Genomic DNA, 19,628 nt, shown 5'->3' on the forward strand with positions numbered 1-19,628 from the left:
GAACAGAATGGGTGAAAAAGGCAGCCCTCACTGGAAACAAGCCTGACTTAATGCCGGCAATGCAGACCAAGCTCTGGCTCTGGTTGTACATGGACACACACTGTTGTTTCCTGATTGTATTGTGCAGAAGGTGCAAACAACTGTCCACTATGTTCAGCAATTTGTGCAGTGTTCCTGTCAAGACAATCAGCTCCATTTGTCCCACAGAGCCAACTTTCTTGAGAACTATGTTACGTTTTTTTTTTGTTTTTTTTTTCTTTTTCTTTTAAGTCATTGGCCTTAACCTATGGTTTCAAAGCAGGCTGCACTTTCCTCAAAATACTTGGAGAAGATATGTTATATCTTCGTAGCAATATTGCTTAGAGGCTGCTCAGTCTCTTATTGTAGACAGCCTTGGTGTTGCATTCAGGCAAATATAAAGATGAAGAGAAAAAAAATAAACCGACAAACATGTCTGTCTATCTGTTTTATTCTCTCTTACTTGTTTGATTTTTCTGGCCCCTCTTTTTTAATGATTTTATCAAAACAGGTGAGAAATGTGAAGCAGAATGTAGAAGCTTGCTAGACAGCAGATGACATCAGGTACACTGACCACAGCAAAATGTAGCACGTACATGTGTGATACTGAAACATACTGACATTCCTCTGTTTTCCAATTACTCTCTGCTTTCCTGGCCAGCTTTCTTCTAACACCAACATTGATTTATAGATAATATATGGTTGCTCAGGAGCTAGATTTTAAACTCCACATAGTGGTTTCAAAGTATGGCAAAGAAGTAAAATTGTATAGTTGCAAACCATTACTCATCCCTAGCGACTCAGATATCAGTCTGAATATAAATGTATATAATCAGAGTTTACATACACCATCAATGCACCATCACCATACACTGGGCTGGGCATGTTATGTGTAGACTTGTAATAATAACTTCACATACTTTGTGAATGTGCACCTTTAGGGCAAAAATAGTGAGCAATTACTTTATTTCTACAGCCTAGAGTTACTTGTTGATTGTAAGTTTGTGACTTTGATATATTCAATTTGTGTTTGTGTATGTGTGTGTATGTATGTGCATGTGGGCATGCCTGACTGTGATCACAGGCCTTCTCTGGAAACTCCAACTCAGAGAGCGCAGTTCGTCATGAACTGCAACATGGAATCGTGGCTCGCTTCCTGAGGCTCATACCACTAGCTTGGAGCGAAGAGGGACGCATCGGCCTCCGCATTGAAGTCTATGGATGCTCCTACTGTGAGTGGACACAAACACATTTACAAATTTGATTCAAACAGAATACCTCTAACAACTAATGTCTTCACGCATTGTCAGACACAATCATAACTAAAGATATTTTCATTTGGAAGTTGAAAGGTACAAGCCACTTGGTCAGGCTCATGACAGTAATGAGAGTGCTGGCACATAACAGGGAGCTTAACTATACAGGTATAATAAGGACAGTGAATTAATATTAAAGTCATCCTCCTTACAGAAATATTAGCAACGCAAACATAATAAAACCAGGCCAAACAATAAGTATTATATGATGATTTATAATTATGGATGCATGTAGCCAGTCTAAAGATGGTTTGTCATTTGCATTAAAATCAGTAGGGTTTTTTTTAAAAAATTTTTTATGAGCCTTATAACTAGTGAGATCAAATACAAGCACGCCATAAAAGCCTACCTGGACACAGAAGGTCAAAATTCTGTTTCAAACAAGCAGCAGTACACAGATGCACATACACTCACCAACTGTGTCCTGCTTTTCTAACAAATGCATCATCTGGGGAGCTGACTCTCCTGCAGCCTCTTTGCTCTCATCCTATTAAAGGCTGCCAAATTGATTTTGATAACAATTTCAATTAAGGCGCTGAATAAATTACTGTTATAAGTGACACACGTACATCTTTCATCCCAGAGATGCGATTACAATGTGTGTGGAAATGTTTGTGAGTATATGTGTGTCCCCATTTGTGTGAATACAAGTGCATCTATTATATTCCAGTCAGTCCTCAGCCTCTTTGATTATATTCCCTTTGTTTCATTTTCTTCCCATGTCAAAAGAAGCCAGTCAGTAATGAAGAGGATGACAAGAAGTGTTGAACATTTCACACACATACACACACATATAGACACATACACATGCATACTTTTTGTGTTTTCACGGGAAAAACAAAGCCCATTACCAGTCAAGAAATGAAAGCTTACCATGGTCTCAGAAACTGTGGATGTTACAACTTTTCTATTTAGATAAACATTAGAACAGCTTTAATTGCACTTTTTTATGTTTTTATATCCATGAAGAAAAATAGGCACGAGCACAGAAAATGTGCAGCTACAGCTTGCACAGGCTCACGGAAACTGAACAACAGAAGATTGGAAAAATGTTTTCCAGTCTGATGATTCTCAATTTCAGCTGCAACATTCAGATGGAAGGATCGGAATTTGGTAGAAACAACTTGAAAACATGATCTGCCCTGCCTTGTATCAGCAGTTCACTGTGCTGGTGGTGCTGTGGTTGGACATTTCTTGGCTCACTTTGGACCCCTTGGTACCAACTGAGCATAATTTAAACACCACAGCCTGCCTGGATATTGTTGCTGACCATGTCCATCTTGTCATAACCACAGCCTACCCACCTCCCAATGGCTTCTTCCACAGGACAGTGTGTCATGTCACAAAGCGCAAATCATATACTGGTTTGTTGAGCATGACAATGAGTTCACTGTACTCTAATAGCTTCCAGAGTCAAAACATCACAATCTAACAGAGCATCTTCGGTATGCACGGAATGAGATATTTATATCATGAATGTACAGATGATGAATCTGCAGCAACTTTGTGTTGTACATACAAATATGGACCAAAGTCTCTGAGGAAGGTTTCCAACATGTTGTCCAATATATGGCGTGTAAATTTAAGGAAAAATGGCAGGTCCAACACTGTAAAGTTGGTATATATCAATGATCACTGTGTACATTAAATATTCAGTAACATGTATATAGAATAAACCTTTATTGTCATAAACATACATATATATATATATATATATATATATATGGATCTGTGATTATATGGTAAAAATATTAAATTACATGTCTTCACATTGACACAGAGTTAGTCAGCATGGGAAGAATAAATGGGCTTAGCAGAATAAAAATGGTCCATGTCTTGCTTTCTTACAACACACTACTTTAGTTTTCTTAATGTTTTATTGATCCATAATGCTAAACTTGAGGCTATAAAGGACCTTTTCAAAACATTTTGCAATTGATAAGCAGTGTTTGCTTTTGCCTTTCCAAATACAACATAAAGCACGGGATTTCAGTATAGACAACATTTTTTTTTTTTTTTTTTTCAGGTTTAGTAACAGAAACAGCAAGCAATGCCTTACACAACATGGAGCTGGCTGTTAGCCACCAGCAGTGTTATGAGTTATACAAAGAAAATTTGGCAGGATTGAAAAGCATATTGGATAGATGGTAAACTAAGTGTAAACAAAGCACTTTCTAAATTGAATAACAGTTTTCACAGTTTACTCTAAAAAGCAAAAGCAGTGGAGAAGTTGGCCTGGTCTAACCACAGTGTGTCTAAAAATACAAATCTGCTGGTGCAATAGGGTGGTGTGGCACCGTTTGAATTATAGATAGTCTTTATGGGATTACTTTAATGTATAAAAGATCAAAAGTTTTAACTTTAAATGATTTTGTCTTCAATTACAAATAATGAGCAAGAAAGGAAGATTTAAATAAATTCAACCATTATTTTCCCTGTCGCCAGCTATACACAACATGATGAAGAGATGCTGCAGATTAAAAAGTCTCTTTATTCAATAGTAAACTGAGAACCAGTTCGGATATATTGCAGATTGCAGGACTAGTTTTGTTTGGTTTGTTTTAATAAAAAGAAAAAAATAAAATAAATATATAAAAACATCTGTTTCCAGACACAGATGGGCTCAGACTTTGTGTTTCTGACAGATACAAATTTTGCCCATCATGCTTTGACATCTGTTAGATAAGACAGATAAGTACATAATCAGTAAACACATGCTTCCAACTCAGATATCAGTGATAATGTAGAAAGTGAGCTACACGCGCGCACACACACACATGCACATGCCAAGTCCTCCCGGTCAGGTGCATCATATTTCAGAGATGTCTGTCAGCTGTGTTTTGAAGCCTGCAGTGCTTTCTCATGATTACCCTGTCACTGCTCCTTTCTCCGGCATTCAGTCAGAAAATGAGAACACATACATTTGTCTGTACATCTACCCATCCTTCACTCCCAGACTCCTCGGTTCTTTCAGAACCAACCTCTCATAAATGTTTTTCTGCTTCCCAAACAAAAGATGAAAGAGAGGAGAAGTACAGTGTTGGGCTATGACAAAGAAAAGTGGATGAAAGAGGAAAGCACAAAGGAGAAGTAGTAGGAGGAGAAGGAGGTAGATAAATATAGATGTTATGTTCCCAGCATAATCACAAAATATGTTGGTTGTGGATGATAATTCTGAATTTTGAGACTGTATGATAATTAAATGCAATGCCACATTATGACTTATCTAGGATTGTTCAATAAGAGTGAGTGTGTGCATTTGTGTATTTGCCAAATCAATAGACTATAAAGGAGTCATGATCTGCAGTGCTATGGAAATTACATGCTCATTTCCAATTTGATTAAACAGAAAAAATCTATTATTTCACAGATAAAATGTTAAATAGTTAAGCCAGTAATGTGAGGTGAAGAAGAAACAGTCCAGGTACAAATATGTGTTATGCACAAATAAAATCGCTGTAATGCATGGAGAGTTTCAAAAAGATGCCAGCATATCACAGCTGACTTAAACCTGTGGCCTACTTATGCCAACAGACAAAATCTGTTGTCAGGATGATGTATCACTATCATCATCTGCCAAGTTAAAGAAATGCTCCTATGCAGATTGTGTTTTTGGATAGTGTCTATTTCTAGAGCAGAATCCAAACACTTTCACAGCTTTAAGAGCATTATGTTGGATTTCAGGCTCTGGGGTAAAGCACAAGAAAAGAAATATAGAGTTAAGGTAAAAGCTGGAAGCAGCCATTATTACAGATAATATGATTATACTGTTCAACATATCAAAAAAAGAAAATGCATTAAATCCACACTCACATGAAAATCAAAAAAGCTTGTTTTGGCCGTGGCAGTTTATTCTGTGGGGGAAGTGCTTTTGTCATCACCCTATTAATTTCGGCTTGCACATTGACATTAGACTTGCCTCTAACCAAGGATGTCCAATTCCAATTCTCAAGAGCCACTGACCTGCAGGTTTTAGATGTTTCCCTGCTCCAACACTTCTTTTATCCAATGCTGTCATTGTGAAAAATAAGGCCTTCCTTCTTGCATTTTCGATAAATCCAAACCAAGAACTACATTGTCTCCAAGGGAAGGAAAAGATAGGAAACCTTCTAAAATCATCACCATCTGCATCATTAACCAAGACTTCAAATGAAGTGATAAAAGGGAGAAATAAAATTAAAATGGTGCAAAAGATTGGTGAAGATATAAAAGGAGCTGAGAGACCATAGGAGTGAGGAAAAGCATAAATAATATAGGATGGCAAACATTTCCATGTGGTATATGATGTTCATCATGGCAAGGATACTTGTGATTTTAGTGAGGAAGCACAGGAACACTTCAGTCTGAGCACCAGCGTGACTGTGCATGAGTCTCTCTGTCTGTAGGTGATGATCCAATTTTTTCCATGCCGTGTCTTCCTTCCATATCCTGAACTCTACCATCTCCAACCCATCACATCATGCTGACATGTAAATGTCTTCTCCACCAATCACTTGACAAATGGGTAATGAAACCTGAAGCAGTGCATCTTTATTTTACACTTTATTTTTCACAATATGCTAAACTTATTTTAGTATTTGGATTTAGTCATTTTGACAGTATACCCATAGTATCCATGACCTTTTGTGAGAAAGATTTCACCTTTAATAACGTAATTATTTACACATAATATTAATATTTCAGCGTTTAAGAGATCTTGTGTAAAAAGGTTATGTTTGGTGGATTCTTTTCCATACTCTTCACCATTTTCGAATGCAGTGTCTCTTCTGCAGTCCAGTACATCTTTTCACATTCTGCTCTTGAGAGTCAGTTTTTCTCCCACACTTGAACAAGGAGGATAAAGTGGGGGGACATTCAGTTGGTTGTTGTCTGTAATTTATGCTGCTAGATATCACTGCATCCGCCACACTGGATCTTTAAAGCTGGTAATTAGCACGAAGATTACATTTCGAAAGGCTCTTTACATGTTCATGTATTAAGCTTTTCAGCATTACTCTGTGGGTGTGCATGAATTTTCTATAATTAAGATCTCCAGTCTCTTTTAATTTTACTTACACTAATCATGCCTCTGGTGCTGGTCTCTTGTAGGGGCGGATGTCATCAACTTTGATGGACAGGGAGTCATCTCATATCGCTTTAAGGTATGGGTTTTATCTTATTTTAATTCTATTCTGTATTATTTAACCTTTTTGTCTTATTTTGTTTTATTTGATCAAATTCACAAGAATCTAAAAAAAAGTTGTCAACTTGAAGATTTTTTTAAGGTTGTTTTTTTTTTTTTTTTTTGTATACTGTTCTGCTTCTTGTGTCAGAGAAAATGAGTGACCTGTGGTTGTAATCATTGTGGGATTGTGCTTCTTAAAATTTGCACAGGTGAAAAAGATGAAGATCATTAAAGATGTGATCGCATTGAGATTTAAGACATCGGAAAGCGAGGGTGTGATTCTCCACGGGGAGGGCCAGCAGGGAGACTACATCACCTTGGAGCTCCGCAAAGCCAAGCTTCTCCTGCAGATAAACCTGGGTGGGTTCAAAATTAATTTATTTACACAATGTTCTTTTTTCACCTATTGGTTGAAATTTGATTGTGTTTGCATTATCATGACATGTTATGAGTGTTTGCTCATCATTACAGGCACAAACACCTGGAAGGACTGCCAGGTTATTGCCCCCCATTGTGCAGAAATAGACACAATATCCTATATAATGATATAATAATTAGTGTGTTTGGATGATTTGCTGCTAGATTCATTCACGTAATTGTCATGTAAGCTCATAAAAAGGATGAATATATTAGCTTGCTGATATCAGCTAAGGTGTTGATGTTAACGAAACCTACTAAGAATATTGGATCTATTTAAAGCTTCAAGATGTATCAGAAATGACAACAGTGACAATAGATTAAGCTTTTTTTTAGTTTACCAACGCGTGTCCAAACTCACTCACTGAACACACAAAATAAAGTACAAACTTATTTAATGACAGTGTGCTTTGAGGGTTGCACCCTTCAAAGTTGTAAAATAGCACGTCTCCATCTATTTAGTACATTTGCTGCAATGAATATGCAATATGGGGAGTTCACACACTGTTCTGCATGTGTTGGGAGGAGAAAATGTAAATATAGTAATTTTGTACCTGCAAATTGATTCATCAAAACTAAGAGCAATGTTGCTCATAGAAACTGTACCTATATTCAATGCATTTCAAAACTACGTGCAAATAGTATGCATGCGTAATTGCGCACACATGTCTGCAGTTCTTGTGGTTACAAGGAGATATGAAAGCAAAGCCAGGAGTCATAGAGAACGTCTTTTGCACCTTCATGAATATTATTTGGATGAACGAGGAACCAAAAATCAAAAAGTATCTCTTATCCAGCATTTTGGAGCTGTTGGAGGAACTCAGGACAGAGTTGGAGCCAGGATGAGGAGTCACGAAATAGCCAACCTGCAATGATAAAACTACTTATAAGTCTGCACTTTTTTGTATTTGCATCATTGCAGCATACAGCAGCTGTCACAACTGGGATCTTCCACTTCTATTAAACCAGATGTGCTATCTGATTCCTAAATGCTGTGTGTCACCGGATGGTCAAAGTTATTAGGTTTCCGCACACTCTGCAGGCATTAAAGAGACAAAACAAGCTTTTTGTTCTTTTTTTTCCACTAACTGGATTACCCAGATTAACAGGGGCAGATGATTGCACCCATGTGCAGCTTGTGCCCACAGCAGAAACTGAGAATGTGTATCGACAGGTGGCTTCTCGATGGGTCAATATATAAAATCTTTAGTAAAAATAAATTAGGCCTGTAAGACCTAGCCTGTGTCATATTTAGTCATCTTTTCTTTCTTTTTTAAAGCTCAGAGTTTATACCTCCTACACCCTTTGGCCTTACCTGTTTTATTTGCAGATGGTATAATAAACCCCAGTATTTCATTGCTTCCTAATGTGTTTATACCATATTTTTACCTGATCCACTGTTCACATCAGTTTACCATCAATATTAACTTTTTCATCAATTTGCTCCCACAGAGAGATTGAGGTCAGATTTCTTTGCTGTAGGTCATTTAAATGTTTTTTAGCTTCGTCAACTGATACCTCCATTACTATTGGGTCAAAGTTCCTTTTGCACTTTCTCTCCAAACTCTCCATGCCGCAAACCACAAAATGGACAAAACCCTGTAGGGAGTCTGCAACATGTTTGCACCTGCTGCCCTTTTATCCGATGACTTTTAGTAAATCACCTACACAGTATGGTTCAGCCCTGTGCAAAAAATTCAAGATTGCGCACTCAAATTGGTATCTTAGTGGATCTGGCCCGAAGTAACAGCCTGTTGTGGAGAAAGGAAAATCTGACATGACTTTTGCTTACACTTGGCACAGTAAAGAAAATGGGGTCAAATATATTAACTCAACCCACTGGCGTGGGTGTGGGAGCATAGTTTGGAAAGCACTGCATTTTCAAACATAGTTTTGATTTGCTTGCAGTCACAAGTGGCTTCTTGTTGTAACATTTAAATTTACCATAATACATTATGTGTATTGCAGGCAGTAACCAGTATGGCTCCATCCTCGGCCATACCTCTGTGACCACTGGCAGCCTCTTGGATGACAACCACTGGCACTCAGTGGTGATTGAGCGATATCGCCGCAATGTCAACTTCACATTAGACAGACACACTCAGCACTTCAGGACCAATGGAGAGTTTGATCATCTTGATTTGGACTATGAGGTAAGGAGAAACTACACTGAGCAATGCAGAACTAAGGCAAAGGATCAGGGTCTCCCCCAGGCCCAATCAAGCCCATAGACCTATAAGACCAATTCCAAAAAGGTTTTATTATTATTCAAAATCTAAATAAAACTTATTGTTAGCGCTTATGAACAATTATAAAAGCATTTAAAAATACAATTTCATAATTAGGCTGCACGGTGGCATAGTGGTTAGCACTGTGGCCTCACAGCAAGAAGGTTGCTGGCCCGATTTGGTTTGGTCAGTGGCCTTTCTGTGTGGAGTTTGCATGTTCTCCCCGTGTATGCGTAGGTTCTCTCCGGATACTCTGGCTTCCTCCCACCGTCCAAAGACATGCATGTTAGGCTAATTGGTTACTCTAAATTGCCCATAGGAGTGAGTGTGAGCGGGAGTGGTTGTTTGTCTCTGTTTGGCCCTGCGATGGACTGGCGAGCTGTCCAGTGTGTACCCTACCTTTCGCCCAAAGACTGCTGAGATAGGCTCCAGCTTCCCCGTAATCCTTCATTGGATTAAGTGGTTAATGAATGGATGAATGAATGAATTTTACAATTACACAAACAGTGTAAGCTCATCTTGGAATTGAGTACAGCAACATGTTTAGTGCCTGCAAACATCTGGGAACTGAAGAGATCAGTTGCTGGTTCTTTGGGAGATGAATGTTGAATCTGAATAAGTTCATAACAATCCAGGCCACCATACTTTCAGTGTGATGCTGCTCATGGAGCAAATTGTGACAAAAATGTGCTGAATGACACTTATTCCACACTGAAAGTCCAATTTAAACTGTGCATGTATAGCAAAATATTAACATCATTTATTGATGGGTCGTTATGTGCTTTTAAAAATACCCATTGTCCCTTTGCATTAAGGTGGCAAAAACCACACTTGCGCTGTTTTCATGAACTAGCTTGCAGGCTTTGCTTCCCGATATTTGCAGTGTTTTGCATTTGTGTTTTGACACTCAATGATGGAGCTGAACTTTGAGCCTCTAAAAAAAAGTCTCAGCTGTGGCAAAGCTCAATGCAAAACAGTGAAAATACAAATATGAACCGTTTTCAGAGTCAGTTTGTACCGTCACAAGGAGTCTAAACAAGTTTATCCAAACATGCTAAACCTGTGTGTGACAACGAGTCCATCTTCCTGTTTTCATTCTATATTCTTGTTACAACCTTATTGTCTGGGCTTCTGCCCTTAACTGATTTGCCGCTGCATTTAAACTTCTCATTATTGGTGGTCAGTACAGTACACTGATACCACACAGGAAATTAAATATTGGTTTCTCTCTGTGCTGTGGTGCTAATCCATAAAACTCACATAATTAACATCAGTTGGTAATGGAATGCAAAGTGTACAACTAATAATACTGAAAACAGGAAATTGATCATGGGATGCATTGGGCATGAGGGTGTATGAGGCAAAATGTGTGTGTGTGTGATTATTGATATGCTCATGTTTAACTGTACACCCTTTAGTGAGTATTGCTGATATTGCTGATCTACTGCAGTGTTGAGCAGGATGCTGAGAAATAGGGCAGGACAAAGCACAGTCCAATTAAAACTGAACCTGTTGAATTAAGGGATCTTCAGGGAAATCTTTACAACCGGGTCTGGTGTTCCTGGAGATTTTCTGTGCGTACGTGTGTGTGTGTGTGTGTGTGTGTGTGTGTGTGTGTGTGTGTGTGTGTGTGTGATATGCATAATGTGTACCCTAAATAAATCCTAGCAGTGGTATTGCCATATTAAGTTTCTTCAGAAATTACAAAATTCTGACCAGCTTTTAGTCAAAGTGTATCACTGTGCTCCATGCAGTGTGTAGACTTTTGTGTGTGTGTCTTTATGTCCCTTTCCACATTTATGTGTGTCTTTGGCCTTTATTTAAGCCTGTGGACTAAATATCAGGGTGCATCTGAGACTACCCTTGGCAGTAATTACTAAGACTACTGCAGCATCACCAAACACACACACACAATACAAACATGAACATACACACATACAGACAAGTATATTGACTGGCAATTGCACGCCACCCTCCATCAGTTTTGCTTCCTTCAGGGCACAGAGCTGTGTCTGAAAGGGAGTGCTAAACACAAGTACAACTGTAGAAATGTGTTAAACACATTTTACATTTTCATCAGTCCTGTGTCCTTGGGTGCTGCCACCAGATGCCTGGTTATTACTCTACATGTCCTCACCTCAGTGCTCTGCTCATCATGTCTGTTCTCAACAAGACAATGTGTTCCTCTCTTTGACTCTTTCTTTACTGCTGTTGTTGCCACATTGCACTGCAATGGATTTGCACTGTATGGGTTTCTTTTTTGAAATACAGTGTATGCATGCCACTCTGGAATTATCCTGCTGCCACATACTTTAAAATACATTGAGATATTATTCTTATGCTTTGGGAAATTATAACTATTTTTATTTTGTCTGTAATTTATCTATATTTATTTTCATATACATCCTGTATTTACCATTATTTTATTCAGTTATACTACTGATATCTGACCCAGACAGAAGTTTATATACTTTTATGGAGGATATGGTCTGGACCCAGAATAGGAAACATGGACTCCTGTATGCTGGCAGGAATACAGGGATGGTATGGTATTCCTAACCGTACAGATAGTTTCTTTTGTTCATTTTGTCTATTTATTATTCAGCCAATTTCAGTGTTTGTTTTTTCTTTCTTTTTTTCAGCTAATTAAAAGAAACTCTTGATTTGGGAAAACCACCTATCTTTGTTGTCCTTCAGTGCTTTACATGGACACTTTTCACTTACTAACAACCAAGCTGACTTTATTCTGAGAGTCATCTATTTGTTAAACCTCAGCAAAAAACACAAATCAAATGACACCAAAAACTACGTTTTATTCTATAGTTATTCAGCAGATACTTTTCTCCAAAGCGACTTACATTTGAGAGTGAGAACAACATTGGCAAGAAATCAAATAGTAGGGCCGTCATAATTAAGAACAGACTGCTATGAGTCCAGCTGTCATGTAGGCTAGAGGCAGCACAAGTTTGTTGTTTCTTCTTTTTATTTATTTATTTTTTGTTGTTGTTATGATTGTTTTGGGGTTTGTTTGTTTTTTTCCAGATGATAGCAACTACGTGTTGAGCCAATTTCTTTTGAGCCCTTTTGTGTTTGTACTATGTGTTAAGTGAGATTTTTGCAATTAGTTATTTCAATATTAAAGTAAACTTTGCACTCTAATATTGTTGCCATTAAGACCATTTCCTAGACAAATTACTGATTTAGCATAATTAATGGAAGAAGCCAAAATGTCAAACTGAATGTGAAATGATTCTTCATGTGTTTTAATTTTTCAGCTCTTCTTACTTTTCCTCTCTCGTTGCCCTTCTTGTCTCTTTTTAGTTGAGTTTTGGGGGGATGCCATATAGTGGTAAGCCAGTGGGAGGTGGGAGGAAAAACTTCAAAGGCTGCATGGAGAGCATCAACTACAATGGCGACAACATTACAGATCTGGCCCGTCGGAAGAAGCTTGACACCTCCAGCTTTGTAAGAGTAAAGTGCATTTACACTCGTATGCACACATCAAATTAAACAGCTCAGAGACAAAACATACTGTAAAGCTTGACAGTTCAAAATAACACTTATAAAGGCAGCTGACTACATAACAATGTCACATTCACTTGACCCAAATGTGGAAAGGGGTGTATTATTCATGGAATCGGAATGGTTTAACAGATTCATAATTAATTTGCACAACTGACCTGTCAGTGACCCCTCAATGTGTTTACTTGGTGTCTTTGTGCTCCCTGTTGTTATCTTGACTCCCATTTCTCTTTTACCTACCAAGATACAAGTTCACTGCAGTGACTGTGGGACATTTTGTGTTCAGTGTTTTTTAAATATAAGAAGTATATTAAATGCATTTTCATTTTTCCCACCACATGTTTAACATTTGGGGATGAAAAGATTAAAATTCAACACATTAAAAGCTGTGTCAGCTCTAATCCAGCAATTACATGCAAAAGGAACAGCACACCTAATTTAATTAAATAAACTTCACTTACTAAGTATTTGATTTGTTCCAGTATTATAAAGTGTTACCTTTTAATCTAACAAATGTTGAAAAACATATTTTGCAGGAACTGGAATCAAAGATATAAAACCTGTTTTAAAAAAAAGTCTGTCTGTGCTTTAGAAGAATAACTAATCAAATACAATCACATAGAATCTAACTTCTTGCTCACTGAAGACTAAGAATATTTCTATTGTTTCTTTCTCGATTTGTGTCCTAGCAGCGTAACCTGTCATTTTCCTGTGTGGAGACGCACACCTTCCCAGTCTTTTTCAATGCCACCAGCTTCCTGCAACTGCCGGGTCGAGCCAACCATAGCATGGTGTCTGTGGGCTTCCAGTTTCGTACATGGAACCCTGATGGTCTTCTTCTCTTCAGTAATCTCGATGATGGCACCCTGGAGATCTCTCTGGAAGAGGGCAAAATTATGGTTCATATCAATGTGACAAAAGCAGCCAGAAACTACCGGGTAGACCTGCCATCAGGTGAGTTTGTCTCCAGGTCCATTCACATGAAAACACATAGCATATTTTATTGGCAGATTTCTTTTGTTTAGCTTTTAGTTTCTTAAACCAGAAAACAAAAATAAGTTCATTCTCTTGCTTTTGTCATTTATTCTCTCCTGCATAGCCTTTATTTGCCATTGCTAAAAAGATCACTGCAACAGTCATGCAGACATGATTCAGTTTAACTGACAGTTTTGTGCACAATATTATTGATGGATTCACAGTTTAATAAAAAGTAAAAGTTGCCATTAATATATATTTTCTTAAAATAGAACTTTCTGTTTTACTTATTAAGCTATAATTTGAACAAGCATGGAACATTTTCAAAGGCAGGCGATAAACGGTAGTTTTAGTTTAACTATGAAACATTGCTGTCTATACTAATGAAGCACAAGCACAGAAATTATCACATTTGCCACATTGCTGCTGACTATTTCGGTTCTTCCTGCTCGGGCCTTGTTCTGCACTTCTCCACAAACAATGTCTCAACTTGCTGTCTTAACTACTCCAGCAACACTGATAAATGATCTAGAGAAGAGAGAGAGTTCTTGCAAAAAATACACATAAAACACAGTTTTATGCTGCTAAAATAAGATACTGACTTTTTTACTTCAGTAGACAGAGCTGCTAAAAGAAGAAAGAAATCAAGTCAAATTGGATCTGCTGTTTTGTTTTATGAGTTGAGATTGAAGCTGAAATGTAACATTATACAAGAAACAAGCAGAATAAGGCTGGAAATACTTCTTTTTTCAACAAGGCTGAATTCAGTTCCACCTTTCTTCCCCTTCCCTTCCTCTCCAAGGCTCTTTTTCCCCTCTCTCTTCCTATCTTTTGCTTTCCTCAGACACACTCATTTATTCTGTCCACTGCTGCTTTAATAGGCCATTATGCCCAGGGGTAAGGATTATTACAGAGTCACCCTCTAGGCTAATTGTGTCTGAGCCTGCGATTACATCAGTATTAGAATACATGGACATATAAACATTGCACATTCAACCACACACTCCTTCCTTTGATTCTGCTATTAGTATCTCTTAGAAAGAAACCACACCAGCTTCTGGCCTCAGTGGTACAGTGGGAGCTCAGTGGACTTGTAATGAAATGCTTATTCCCTCTTTATGGCAAATATACAAAGGAGAGATGTGTAGATGCATGCACTGTGGAGCAGAGCAAGAATGAGAGAAACACAGGTCTCTTAAAAAACACACATACACACACACACACACACACACACACACACACACACACACACACACAAGTCATTTTTCTCACTGAGGACGATTTGTCCAGGAAGCTCCAACATGTTTTTCTATTTAAATTAACCACATGCTGCTTATCAAACATCCAAATCTGATAAACAAAGCAAAAGTCACAGTAGATATAAAACTCTGTATAGTCGCATTATACTCATTTAAAAGAAAAAGGAAATAAAAGAATGTGGGGGTGTTGGTTGTAAGACCCAGTTTAAAACTAAACATGTCCACAGACATGGGAAATGATAAGAATGAATGGCCGAGATATTGAAGAGTTTCATTTAGATGCACATCTCACAGAGACTCAGATGATTGTTTTGCTCAGGTGTTAGTGGCTCAAAGTTAAGAAACAAAGAGAAATTATTGTGGAACATTCTACAAGTAACAAGTAAGAAGACTGCTATAATAAATCCATTGCGAATGTTTGACAATCACTTTACATTTTTAACACAGTAGAATACTGGCTGATTTAAAGCTATTGCTAAAGGCTGTTCACATTTTTCTCTTCATCAGATGTACTTGATAAAGCCTGCAGGATCCTTCTTAAAGTGCTTATGCGAGTGTGTGGGCAGTTGAAGAAATTTTTAATTTTATGGAGGGGTTTCACATCCATAAATCGAAGGAGCGTTGTAATAGTAAGGGAGAAGGCTGTTTGGATGAGGGGTGATAAATTAATGCTTCATTTCATATATAGAAGCAATGGTGGCTCATGAGCTAGACTGTATTGTTCAATACCTAAAATATAAGTGATTCAATTTTGTGCTCCTCCAGTGTGCATGTAGAGGTGTTCTTGAGCATGTTGCTGGCTCGGTTTTGTATGACCTGTGAATTACTATCAACGAGACTTGAAGTGTTATGTTCTGCACTCTATACATTGATTTCAACATTGCTTCCAGCCATGTATACCTCACGTTATTACCTCTGCCAAGGAGGTTATATTTTTACTGGCATTTATCTGTTTGTGTTCAAGATAATTCAAAAAGTTATGGACGGATTTTCATGAAATTTTCAGAAGTTGTTGGAAATCTGAAAAGGAAGAACTGATTTTATTTTGGTGGTGATCCGAATCACAGTTCAGATCCAGGAACTTTTTAAAGTCCTTGTGAGAGGTCTGGACTCTCCGAGTGCTTTTCTAGTTATTTAAGCATCGTCTTGCTGGAAGTAGTCATCAGAAGATGGTACACTGGAGCAGAGGTGTATAAAGTAGAAGTCTTGTCCGACTGCTCTCTCCAACGGTCACTAAACCTGGTGAATTTAATTAGCTCAGCTCTACTGCAGGTAGATGAGCCGGTTAGTGAAAACACCTGTTCTAAGTGCACAGGTAGATCTAAAAGCATGGACCTCTACTTTATTCTTACTTCTACTTCTACTTTATACACCTCTGCACTGTAGTCAGAAAGGGATAGACATAATCAGCAACAATACTTAAGTAAGTTTGGGCGTTTAGACAGTGCTAAGTTGTTACTAAAGGGCCCAAAGTGTGACAAGAGAATATTTCCCACACCATGAGACTACCAGTCTAGATGGTTGAAACAAGGCAGAATGGATTCATACTTTTATGGTGTTTACACCAAATCCTGATCCTACCATCTGAATGTGCGTAGAAGCTAAAATGGAGACTAATCCGACCAGACAATGTTTTTCAAAATGTTCTATTTTATATTCTAATTTTATTAGACTTGTGCAAATTATAATTGCATTTTCCTTATTAGCTGACAGGTGGAGCACCCGATGTAGCCATCTGCTGTTGTTTCCCATTTGCTTCAATGTTCCACACGTTGCTGTGGGATGATATTCTGCAACCCTACAGATGTGTGTTTGAAAGCCACAGTAGATTAGTAATTTCTGAAATACCTGCCTGTCTGGAACCAACAATCATGTCACATTTAATGTCACCTAATTTTCCTGGTTTGGCTAATCATAAACAATACCAGCAAGTTGAGAAGACACAGCTGTAAACAGCTGCATATCTACCTGCAGGTAGATCTTGTCAGCCCATCTTGTCAGTCTCGTGTGGGAATCCAATTATCTTTTAATTTTATCATTTCTATTACTGTTCCAGATCATAATGCAACATTCATGCAGCAGCATCATACCAATTACTTACCTGGTAACAATATTAATCTGCACAGGCTCTTTACATTTTAAGAAATATAAAAATCATATTACAGGATGTCATGACTGTGCAGGGTCAATTGGCCAATATGCAGAACAAACTATTAAGCTTTATAATAAAACAGCTTAAAAATATAGATATTATTGATAAAGATCTATTTTTATTTTCCTTGGTATAAATTTTACCAGATAGATTATTTCCTAAAATCTCCTGTACCAAAGCACCAAAAAGAAAATGTAATTGTGAACACCTGCCTGCATGCTAATCAGAAAGTAAGTGGCTGGAAATAATCCTCAAGTTTCTAAAATAAAAAAAAGTAGCATTAATTTGTCTGTGTTTTTAGCTTATTCATTTAATATGATAAATATTTACAAGGATGCAGGTGATCTGTTACATTTATTTCATCCCTGTGGACAACAGTGTTGTTTGTTTGTTTAAAGACCCATTATGTACTTTTTTTTTACCGTAAAACTATAAGTTCATGTGAATTTCTAGAGCCGCTGCTACCCAGTAAAGTCCCAGGACTAATAAAATCACACTAAACAACATCCAGGATGTGACATGTCTTTTCGCTTCACGGTATAATAAGGAACTGGCTGTTTTGAACACGCAACACTTTTTGGAGTCATTAAAAAACTTTCCATCCCTTCTATCTGCTTTTCTGGCTCTTTCTTTGATGTTACATTTATTTATTCATGATTCGTGCACGTGGCACGATATCGTTATTGGCCGATGTCAGCTTCAAAATTATATATTTGATATCTGCCATTCCCCGATTATAATTAACTTATGAAATAAAAGGTGCTTGAATAAAAGAAACCAGGTCTATTTTAAGGAGAATAGGGTGTTTAAGTTTGTTTTATAAACAACGGGCATGATTCAGTTTCATGTGTTTTACATGGTGCAAATTCACAAATTTCTCTTATCTTGCACAAAAAATTGATATTACATTGTAATTTTTTTTTGTTTGTTTGTTTGTTTGTTTTTTACATCTGCATGGCAAAGAGTATGTATAAAAATATTGGACTTTAGTTCCACCACAGAAGAAACTCATTAATATTTGCTATTAGGTGTGGGAGCAAAATAATGGTTATTGGCCAATTGAGTTGTGAAATATCAGCATCTCCAATATCAGCTAAAGATCCAATATTATGCTTCCTTAATGATTTTCTATTTTTAAGAAACATTCTACTGAATACTAACAAGCTACTATCATTTCACAAACTCTTCTCTGTCAGAGGTGACGCGTGTTCCAATCATAGGATGTGGAGATGTCATTTTCAGCATCTGAAGCTATAATATGTGTAATGTTAAAACTCTGCCCTCATGCTTTGGTTTGGCCTTTTGTCTTTTGTGTTTGTTTCTCATTGTTTTATTGTTTTGTTTTTGTTTTGTTTTTTTTGCTTGAACATATGTGTTCAAATCCATCCAATCAGCTTGATGTAATGCCATCAGTTCCTTGGAAATACAAAATTACTGTCAGTCACACATGAGGTTACTTGCATAGTTCAAACAGGAAGCATGTCATTAAAATAATGGAAAGGCCTGGGGCATAGATTTAAGGAGGACACATACTACAGCCACCCGCAATTACAATGTTCTATTGTTTCATTTCCCTGGAGTGTCAGTATTTACGTGCATTGGTGTTTGTATAAATGTGTGTGTGTGTGTTTGTGAGTGCGTGTGTGTAGGCAAGGTTTAATATGACAGATTCACAGGCTTTGTGTGGTTGGCACACTGCCCTCTGCGAAGATGTGCAAAGCTCTTCGAATCACTGCAGAGGCCCCAATATTTAGGAGTGGAGGAGATGGGGAGAATAAATTCATGAATGCTAGGGGGCCCATAAATTTAAAGCAGACAAAATTCATTTTTAGTGTATATACAGGATCGATATGTAATAGAAACAAGGATAGGAAAGGAGAGGAGATGGAATGCAGGGAGAGGGGAGAAGAAAAAAGATGGAGGAAAGAATAAGAATAAAGGATGAGAGAGAAGCTGAAATTGGAGCAGGATGAAAATGTCACAGAAATAATATCCACACATTACAGTTTTACAAAGATTTCCACTGCATATTAATGCTAACATATTCTCCAAGAAGATGGGAAAAACAAAGCACTGTAAGATGTGCTTTTCCTCCATGTCACATGCTCATATGGTCATTTTAGAATAGTTTTTCCTTTTTTTTTCTACTACTTGTATAATCGGCACTTTCCTGTGAGCTCATGCTATATTTCCCTGATTTATTTTTTGAGTTTATAAAGCAATAACTAAAATCTTTTACAATAAACTCATAAATTCTCTTATCTTATTCCTGTTCTGTATTTCCCTCTTGTACCACGCCCGATTAAATGCTTGACACTAATATTTTAATTATTTCTTGCTTTTTTTAAATAAATATTATTAATCATCTTTGATTATATTATTTTGTACTGTGATTAATTTATATTTACTGCTATCTGTCCTGAGCTGAAGTTGGACAATGTATGACAAATCATTGCACTCCATCTGGGAGTTGACTGCGGAGACTGGGCTAAGGTTTCTCTTTGTCTACCAATACTTTCCTTTACACTGTTATTATGTGAGTCCTTGTATCACATAAAAAGAAATGTGCAAAAACAG

At 37.4% G+C, this 19,628-nt stretch overlaps 1 protein-coding gene across 1 annotated transcript in view; it reads left to right on the top strand.

Annotated features, from left to right (window-relative positions):
• The window catches only part of cntnap2a (contactin associated protein 2a), a gene marked incomplete at both ends in the record, with an annotated part of 342,587 nt that overhangs the window by 180,626 nt on the left and 142,333 nt on the right, over window positions 1–19,628 (top strand). Inside the window, 6 exons of the mRNA XM_079259621.1 lie at window positions 1,103–1,250; window positions 6,423–6,475; window positions 6,708–6,858; window positions 8,884–9,068; window positions 12,465–12,608; window positions 13,358–13,619. Coding sequence (XP_079115747.1) covers window positions 1,103–1,250; window positions 6,423–6,475; window positions 6,708–6,858; window positions 8,884–9,068; window positions 12,465–12,608; window positions 13,358–13,619 — 943 coding nt within the window. The remainder of the gene's footprint in view (window positions 1–1,102; window positions 1,251–6,422; window positions 6,476–6,707; window positions 6,859–8,883; window positions 9,069–12,464; window positions 12,609–13,357; window positions 13,620–19,628) is intronic.

The sequence above is a fragment of the Telmatherina bonti genome (assembly GCF_933228915.1).
Source record: "Telmatherina bonti genome assembly, chromosome: 20".
NCBI lineage: Eukaryota > Metazoa > Chordata > Actinopteri > Atheriniformes > Telmatherinidae > Telmatherina > Telmatherina bonti.